The sequence below is a fragment of the Argiope bruennichi genome, chromosome 5 (assembly GCF_947563725.1).
Source record: "Argiope bruennichi chromosome 5, qqArgBrue1.1, whole genome shotgun sequence".
Classification (NCBI taxonomy): domain Eukaryota; kingdom Metazoa; phylum Arthropoda; class Arachnida; order Araneae; family Araneidae; genus Argiope; species Argiope bruennichi.
The window spans coordinates 116,847,957-116,857,839 of record NC_079155.1 but is presented as its reverse complement, the minus strand read 5'-3'; the positions used below and the strand labels follow the sequence as shown (position 1 = coordinate 116,857,839).

General features: G+C 41.3%; 1 protein-coding gene across 1 annotated transcript; it reads right to left on the bottom strand.

Annotated features, from left to right (window-relative positions):
• Positions 1-6,544: 6,544 nt before the first annotated feature.
• On the bottom strand, positions 6,545-7,627 carry LOC129968371 (uncharacterized). Its single transcript, XM_056082227.1, has 2 exons — positions 6,992-7,627; positions 6,545-6,778 (listed from the first exon to the last, which is right to left on the bottom strand). The coding sequence occupies exons 1-2, from the start codon at positions 7,625-7,627 to the stop codon at positions 6,545-6,547; spliced, it is 870 nt and encodes a 289-aa protein (XP_055938202.1).
• Between the last annotated feature and the right edge of the window lie 2,256 nt (positions 7,628-9,883).

Sequence of the window (9,883 nt, the reverse complement as noted above, 5' to 3'; positions counted from 1 at the left end):
AAAATAATGAACGGAGATGGTAGTTGGGAAATTAAGTTATTCAGATCTGTTTGATTAACTGTTTCATTGGGAGGCAGGTAGAGACTGCAAATGGTGATCAAAGATTGCACATGAACGCGGATTGCCACTGCTTGAAGATTAGTGTTCAGAATCAAAGGTATGGTTGGGATATTACTCGCTGTAAAAATTGCAACGCCACCAGACGCTCTATTTTGCCGATGGTGCTTACTAAAAATTTGGTAATTAGGAATATTATTTTTATCTGTTTTAAGATACGTCTCTTGCAGTGCAATACAGGTTGGTTGATATTTATAAATGAGGTCTCTAAGTTCTGAAGACTTATTCATAAACCCTCTGCAATTCCAGGAAATAAATGCAGCCATTAGTTACAAACCAAAAAAACAGAAAAAGGAGAGACTGTCTGAAGAAGATAACAAAGGGAGCTAAAAGTCACCAGCTTCACTGGTGGACATTTCATCTTCAGATGGATGAACTTTAAAAAGGGAATCACTATCTTCGCCATCATCATTGAAGTTTTTCTTTCGTGAATCTTTTAAAAAATCTTGTCGGGTAGGTGATCGATTTGCAGAAGTATTTAAAATATTTTGATCTCTTTTATTGGCTAATAGGCGAACACGTTTGCTGGATTTAGATTCTTTCAGTTTCTCTTTATCATTTGACTTCTTCATCAATTTTTTATTTTCCCGAGCACTTTTTGTATTATTCTTTACAGGGGATGAATTGTTCTTTGTTAAGGATATATTGGGATTATTTGGAGACTTATTTGGTGCCGTCTTTATATCTAATAAATTGTTTGTAGGAATTGCAGATGCATTTGCTTGCTCCTCACTGCTAATGGTGGGATAAGGTGGATTTGGTTGAATTTCTGGTAAAGGAGTTGAATTAGTAGTTGCCTGCGATACGGCGGAGGATGATGAAGCATTCTCCCAAGACTTTTTAATTGCAAGAAGTTCAAGCCAGTCACTTTTTTTAATTGTTATTAATTCATTAGCAGGAGTATTTGCTGCTGTAGTTGTTTTAAGATTATTTATGGCAGATGTTTGTTGTGATGGGGGGACTGATGGATTTAGTGCAGATGCATAAGAGAGGTTTGGTTTTGGTGTTCTGTCGGTGACTATTTTTCGAGCTTCTGGGAAAGAGAGATTTTTTGTTATTTTAACTGTCAGAATTTCCTTTTCTAATTTATAATGTGGGCATGATCTGGAATACGATGGATGATCACCATCGCAGTTATAGCATTTTGTTTCTGTAGAACTGCAGGTGTTGCTTTCGTGATCTGAACTAGAGCACCGAGCACAAATTTGTTTTCCCCGACAAGCTGTTATTGTGTGGCCAAACTTTTGGCATTTAAAGCAGCGCAGTGGATTAGGTATAAAGTGTTTAACCGGGCAGTTTATATAAGCTATTTTAACGGATTTTGGCAGTATAGGAGTATCAAATGTAAGAATGAGATGTTTTGTTGGGAGGTTCAGACCATTTCGTTTGATTGTAATTCGGCGGACTGCTATGACTTTTTGGCTTTTCAGACATTCTAGTATATCTTCTTCCAGATCTTTTTGAAATTCGCTTTCGGAAATTACGCCTCTGGAATGATTGAGTGTACGATGTGGAGCAACTTTGACATCTATGTTCCCTATTTTTTCTAGTTTCAATATATTTTCCGATTGTTTTATATTCATCACTTCTATTAAAAGTTTTCCGCTGTTCAGTTTCTTAATTGCTTTTACCTCTCCGACAAGGGCAGAGATACTTTTATGGATTAAAATGGGAGAAATGTTCTTCAAGTTATTGTTTTCAGAAAAAATTACAAAAAATTTTAAAAAAGCATTACTTTGTTGATTAGTAGAAAGACCCATGCGATATGGTGAATGATTCGGGCTCGACGGCACCGCCCACCACGGAGCCCAACAAGGGATGGCAGCCACCGGCTCTAGACATTCCCAGCCTCGGCGCTTACCATGGTGCTGATCGAAACCTATACGCTCGGAGTCACCCCCGGGGACAGTGACCACCCTTAACGCCAAGCCCAAGGAGTGACCCCTTCGCTTGATCTCCTTGAGCAGCCCAGTGAAATGCCTGGGATACCGGCCGATTGATACACCGGAGACCGAAATGTACCACCCGTCTAATGGGTCGCCACGCACGGCAAACACGTGGGGGTATTTGCTGTCCATGAGAAGCAGGAAGCAAACAGAGCGGCGACAGCTTCTCATGGAGAGCTCCCTCGCCTACCCTCGAGGGAAAGAAGAATGACAGCCTAAAGCAGAAGACGGAGGGGAGAGTAAACATAAAGGGAGTATAGATCCCTGGGAACCTCGGGATTGGGACACCCGTACTCACCTATAGTAGGTGAGCCCCTGAGGGGATCGGCAGTCAGAACTGAGAATGACGTGGGTAGAGAGTAGTTATGAGTCTCGGTAGGTAATACAACTCCGGTGCCAACATGTCCATTTGATTTTGATCCGTCAGTGAAGACCTCTGTATATGAATAATACTGACAGCGATGATAGTTAAAAAGTTGCTGAAAAATAATTGGTGCGGTTGTGGATTTATCAAATCCTGAAAATGGATTCAAAAATGAAAACTTTGGAATATCCCAAGGCGGGAAAGAAAAGCAATTAAAAGTCTGAATTGCAACATCATGAAGTCCCGCATCCTGATGGATGGATGGATGGATAGTGGGATTTAGTGGCGCAAGAGCCAAATTTGACTATACTGCGCCAGTCGTATGGTTAAAATATATAAGGTGGTTTTTATGCAAGGTTCTGTAGAATTAAAAACTGATTAAAAAATTGCAAGGTCATATCTACAAACATTGTAAAAATTGGTAACAAATTAAAATGTCAAATAAAATTGTAAAAGCCAATTTCTTTTAAAAATTTAAAAAGGTTTTTGTGGGGACGTTCCCCCACGAGCTTTTTCATGTCCACTGTTGAAGTACAGAAAAAACGTAAACGATGATGATTAAAATTAGGACACTCTATTAAAAGATGAAGAACGGTTAAAATCACTTGGCATCTAGAGCAGAAAGGAGCTCGATCGCCGAATAAAAGGTGTTTATGTGTATAACGAGTATGACCAATGCGGAGTCTAGACAATTTGACGTCTAGCTCTCGCACTGGTAAACAAGGCCAGGATGAAATGATAGGTTTTATGACATAAAGTTTGTTATTGATATGATTATTCCATGATTCCTGCCAGAGTGAGTACAGACGACGTTGAAAAATATTTTGAGCATCACAGAACGGGATGTCTCGCTGTGCAAGCAAAGATGCACTCTTTGCTGCGTTATCCGCCTGCTCATTACCAGTGATTCCGACATGACTCGGAATCCAGCAAAATAATATCTTAAATTCCCTGTTTTTTAAAGTTCTTAGAAGATCAAGAATTTCCAGGGCAACCGGGTGAATCTGATTATTACAGTTGGAAAACATTGTCAATGAACTCATGCTGTCAGTATAGATACAAAATTTACGATCAGAGGAGAGGGAAATCCTCTGAAGAGCATAAAAGATGGCTAATAATTCAGCAGATAAAGCAGATAGAGATGAATCTAGACGGTAACTAAATATGTCGGTATCAAAAACAATACCGCAACCAACATGGCCTTCTGATTTCGAACCATCCGTAAATATTTTTAAATAATCTGAATACTGACAGCGATGAGAATGAAACAGATTCTGGTAGACAATAGGGGCAGTACTCTGCTTCTCAAAACCAGAGAAGGGATTTAAAAATGAAAACTGAGGAATATTCCAGGGAGGAAAGGAAAATGGATCGGAAGTCTGGATTACCTTATCATGAAGTCCATAATCACGAAGGAGCAGTTTAACTCTCTCGCAGAATGGAAGTACGTGAGAGCGACGAGCATTATAAAGTCTCCGAAGACTAACTGGAAATATCAAAGAACACACCGGATGCTTCGGAACAGACAGTGCTCGAAGATAATATTGGGCAGATAATTTTTCACGCCGTAAACTTAGTGGTAGATGATGGCAGAGAACATACAGACTATTCACAGGCGAGGTGCGAAATGCTCCTAAGCTAATTCTCAAAGCAGAATGATGTATGGTATCAAGTCTACGTAAAACCGTAGGACGAGCAGAGCCATACACCATACTTCCGTAATCTATACGGGATAAAGTCACTGCCTGATAAATTCTGAGCAAAGAAGTTCGATCTGCTCCCCAAGTGGTTCTGGACAGTACCTTGAGAATATTTAATGACCTATCACACCTCTTCCGCAAATGTAGGACATGCGGAAGGAAAGTGAGCTTACGGTCAAATATTATCCCCAAAAACTTTATTTCATTTACCACAGGGATGGTAGCATTACGAATCTGAACTTTGGGATCTAAATGAATACCCCATTTCCTACAAAAATGGACGCATCTACTTTTCTCTGGAGAAATCGTATGTCCATTTTCATTGCACCAATTTACAAGTTTGTTTACAGCAACCTGCAGTTGTCGCTCTATTAGGTGCATATTGCTCCCTTGGCAAGATATCTGGAGATCATCCACGTATAATGTGCCTTGAATAGATGGAGGTAAAACATTAATTATTTGGCTAAAATGGACAATAAAAAGAGTAACACTAAGAATGCTACCCTGCGGGACACCTTCAGTTTGAATAAAATCATTTGAATAGACGTTACCCATGCGAACTTTAAACGTTCGACAAGTTAAAAAGTTTTTTAAAAATATCGGTAAATTTCCTCTAAAGCCATAGTTAAAAAGCGTTGAGAGTATGCCGTGACGCCACGTACGGTCGTACGCTTTCTCTATATCGAAAAAAATAGATACAAGGTGATTTCTCTTCACAAATGCATTGCGAATTTGCGTTTCCAGAAGGACGAGGTTGTCAACAGTTGACCGTCCTCTACGGAAACCACTCTGTAACTGAGAGATACATCCTTGTTTTTCTAATTCAAAAATCAGACGAGAATTGACCATACGTTCTAAGGTTTTACAGAGACAGCTCGTCAAAGCTATTGGTCGGTAGTTCAGAGTATTGGATGGTTCTTTGCCAGGTTTTAGGATTGGGATAACAATAGCTTCGCGCCATTGAGAAGGGTACTTCTGCTCGATCCAGATTCTGTTAAATAACAACAACAGGTTGGAAAGGGAAGTGTTACTCAAATGACGGAGCATATTGTATGTAATCCCATCTGGCCCTGGACTGGTGTCATGAGATTTAGATAAGGCCTTTTCGAGTTCAAACATTTTAAATTTACAGTTATATGAATACTTGCGATGGTCATTAAAAAGCAGAGGCAACTGTTCCGCGGGATTCTTAATCGCCAGAAACTCCGGACTATAAGATTCTATTGCGGAAACTTGTGCAAATGCTTGGCCCAGGATATTGGCTACTTCTAATGGAGCCGAATGTATCCCACTTCCTGTATTTAAAACAGGAATGGAAGATTCACAATAAATACCATTCGCAGCCTTTACTTTTTTCCACAACTGTTTGCTGGAGGTCGATGATGTAATGGACGATACAAATTTAATCCAGGAGTCCCTCTGACTCTGACGACGAACGCGACGAGCTAGCGCTTTGGCTCTTTTAAAAGCAATGAGATTTTCAGTTGTCGGGTACCTCCGAAAGATGTTCCATAATTTTTTTTGCTGCTTGTGGCTGTCGCGACAAGCCTCATTCCACCACGGCCTGCGAAATTTTCTGAGACGTGGGGAGGTCTTTGGAATGGTGGCATTTGCGGCGTTTAATATGGCGTCAATAACAAGTTGCATTGCTTCCGTGATATCATAAGTACTGATCATGGTCTCAGTTATATCTGCCAATTGCATGAAAGTATCCCAGTCTGCCCGCTGGAATAGAAAACGCGGAGGACGGAGAGTCGCACCGCCGCTATCAGCATGGGAGACAATAATAGGGAAATGATCACTATTATGTAAATCTTTGCTAACTGCAAAGTTCAACACCGGCAAAAGTTCAGGAGAACACATGGCTAGATCAAGGCTATGGAAGCTACGTGTGGGTTCATGGAAGTACGTCTTCTCTTCATTATTGAGCAAACAGAGACAATTATTAGAAATAAACTGTTCTATCTGTTGCCCACGAGAATTTGTATTCTCCGAACCCCACAACGTACTATGGCCGTTAAAATCGCCAAAAATAATAAATGGTGCAGGCAGTTGGTCCACAAGTTTATCAAGATCTTGTTGACGAATGACATCATGAGGCGGTAAGTAAATGCAGCAGACTGTGACCAAAATTCGAGTATGAACTTGAACAGCCACAGCCTGCAGAGAAGTATGTAATAGGAGAGGTGTGCTCGGATATAAATTCGACGTGAAAATACAAACTCCACCAGAAGGATGAGATGCTGTTTCTGCATCTTTACGAGTACAGTTATAACCGCGTATTTTGATGGGGATACTAGGTGTCAAGAATGTCTCCTGAACACCAAAACAGATAGGATGAAAATTGTTAAGGATGGTCTTGATGTCATTTAATTTGGACCGAAGGCCACGACAATTCCATGAAACGAAGGTACCCATTACGAAACTTTTGCTTCAAGTGAAGGATTGGAAACAGTGTTGGGAAGTTGCGAAGTATCGCAACTCATTTTAAGTTCATCCTCTTCTTCAGATGGATGAAGTGCGATTAGGTCAGCACTTTTGGATGTGCCACCAAAAATGGATGTTAGGTCTTTGTGGACTGCACCTTGATTTGCAAGTCCCAAAGCAACCGAATTGCGCAAGGTTGATTTTCTGAGTTTTGTTCTAATTTCCTGTGGAGAAAGACCACGTTTTGAAAGTTGTAATTTTAAATGCTTTCCAGATTTTGATTTGTTTATTTTAGGTTTATCAGGTTTCAATAATTCAATTTCATTGTTTGTGGAATGCTCTGTTTCTGAATCACTTGACTTTTCAAGTGTTTTTGTGTGGGTAACAGATTTAACACAATTTGGACAAGAACAATTTACACAAAACTGTTTCTGTACCACAGAAGCATAAGTTAAACCAGGCGTAGGTGTTTGAGCTAGAATTTTACGTCTAGCTTCAGGATAAGTTATATTTTCTTTGAATTTGAGAGTGGTTATTTGTTTCTCGAGTGTCCAACGTTTGCAAAGTCTCGAATAGGAAGCATGATCTTCACCACAATTGACGCACTTTTCTGGCGCAGTGCACTCCTGGCTTTCATGACCTTTTTCAGCACATCGGGCACAAGTTACTGTCCCGCGGCAATTAGCTTTGGAGTGACCGAAACGTTGGCATTGGAAATATCTCAAGGGATTAGGAATATAGGCTCGAACAGGTAATTTCAGGTAGCCGGCATATACAAATTCAGGCAGTTTAGGTGAATGAAATGTGAGGATGAGGTGTTTCGTATTAATGAGTTGCCCATCCCGCCGAATGGTTATGCGGCGTACATGAGTTACTCCTTGCTGTTGAAATCCTTTAGATATTTCTTCAAGAGAAACATTGTACAGCTCTCCACAGGTTATGACGCCTTTCGAGTAATTTAAGGAAGAGTGAGGGGAAACAGTAACAGGTATTGTAGCTAAGGCTTTTAGTTTGGTTACTTGCTGGGCTTGCTTCTTAGAATTAACTTCTATGAGCAAGTCACCAGAACGCATTTTGCGTATACCTGCAACATCACCAACGGTTGCTACTATGGCTTTTTGCACAAGAAATGGTGATACAGAGTGAAAAGTATCTTTAGATTCAGAAACTCTTTTTATGATGAAAAATGTGTCAAAATGTGAAATGGTTTGGATTTGATTTGGTAACATTTGACGCCCACTGAAGGGAGAACGGTTTTTTTTGCCCATACGATATTGATGGGGCTTCGGGCCCCGACGGCACCACCCACCATGGAGTCCAACAAGGGAAGGCAGCCACCGGCTCTGGCCATTCCCAGCCTCGGCGCTTACCCTAGCGCTAGCCGGAACCTATACGCTCGGAGTTACCCCCGGGGACAGTGACCACCCTTAACGCCAAGCCCAAGGAGTAACCCCTTCGCTTGATCCCTAGCAGACTAGTAACTCAGGTTGCTAGCTACCGGCCGATTGATACACCGGGGACCACAGTGCACCGCCCGTCTAATGGGTCGCCACGCACGGCAAACACGTGGGGGTATTTGCTGTCCATGAGAAGCAGGAAGCAAACAGAGCGGCGACAGCTTCTCATGGAGAGCTCCCTCGCCTACCCTCGAGGGAAAGAAGAACAAAGGAGACAGCAGAAGGCGCAGTGTAGAGTAAACATAAAGGGAGTAAAGATCCCTGGGTACCTCGGGATTGGGACACCCGTACCCACCTAAAGAAGGTGGGCCCCTGAGGGGCCCGCATCCTGAAGTAGAATTTTAATTCTCTCACTAAAGGGAAGGATGTGAGAGGGCCGTGCGTCATAAAGTTTCCGAAGACCAACTGGAAGGGACAAATGACTAACAGAATGTTTCGGTATCGATTGCACTCGGAAATAATATTGTGCCGTTAGTTTCCGTCGGCGCAAATCTAAAGGCATTTGATTGCAGATAGCATACAGGCTTTCCACAGGTGATGTGCGGAAAGCACCAGAGCAAATTCTAAGGGCAGAATGATGTACTGTATCAAGTCGGCGCAAAACAGAAGGGCGTGCAGAACCATAGACCATACACCCGTAATCAATGCGGGATAAAATGACGGCTTGGTATATTCGAAGTAGGGATGGGCGATCGGCACCCCAAGATGTATTTGACAGCACTTTTAAGATGTTAAGAGATTTTTCACACTTCTTCCGTAGATGTAGAATATGCGGAAGGAAAGTAAGCTTTCTATCAAAAATTACACCTAAAAATCGAACGTCATTTTCAACGGGGATAGCAATTCCCCGAATATTAATTATAGGGTCTGGATGCATGTTTCGTTTCCGGCAGAAATGTACGCAACGACTCTTTTCTGGAGAGAGAGTGTGCCCATTTCTTTCACACCAAGAAACTAGTTTGTTGACTGCATTCTGCAATTGCCGCTCAATCAAGTGCATATTACAGCCTTGAGCAGAGATCTGCAAATCGTCGACGTATAGTGTCCCTTGAACAGATGGAGGAAGTTGGCATAAAATTTCGCTAAAGTGAGTGATAAAAAGTGTTACACTGAGGACACTTCCTTGTGGAACTCCCTCAGTTTGGATAAAAGAGTGAGAATAAAAATTACCAACACGTACACGAAAAATTCGAGTAGTCAAAAAGTTTTGAATAAAAATAGGGAGATTCCCTCTGAAGTCCAAATTAAAAAGTGTATGAAGAATACCGTAACGCCACGTACGATCGTAAGCCTTTTCGATGTCGAAAAAGATGGAAACAAGATGATTCCTGCGAACAAAGGCATTACGAATTTGCGTTTCCAGATGGATTATATTATCAATTGTTGAGTGTCCTCGTCGGAAACCACTCTGCAAGGGCGAGATATATCCATGCTTTTCTAACTCATACACTAGGCGGGCATTGACCATGCGCTCGAGTGTTTTGCACAAACAACTCGTCAGAGCGATTGGCCTGTAGTTCAATGGGCTAGCAGGATCCTTTCCGGGTTTAAGGATTGGAATCACTATAGCCTCATGCCATTGTGAGGGAAATTTTTGCTCAACCCATATTCTATTAAAAAGTTTTAGCAAATTAGATAGAGAGACCTCACTCAAATGGCGAAGCATATTATAAGTGATTCCATCTGGACCTGGGCTAGTATCATGGGTGTGAATCAATGCATTTTTTAACTCAAACAGATTAAAAGGCATATTATATGCAATACTTTTGCGAGTAGTGAAATTTAAATGATTTTCTTCCGCTCGATTCTTAGTCACTAGGAATGTAGGACTATAAGAATCAATGGCGGAGACTTTTTCGAATGCTCGTCCGA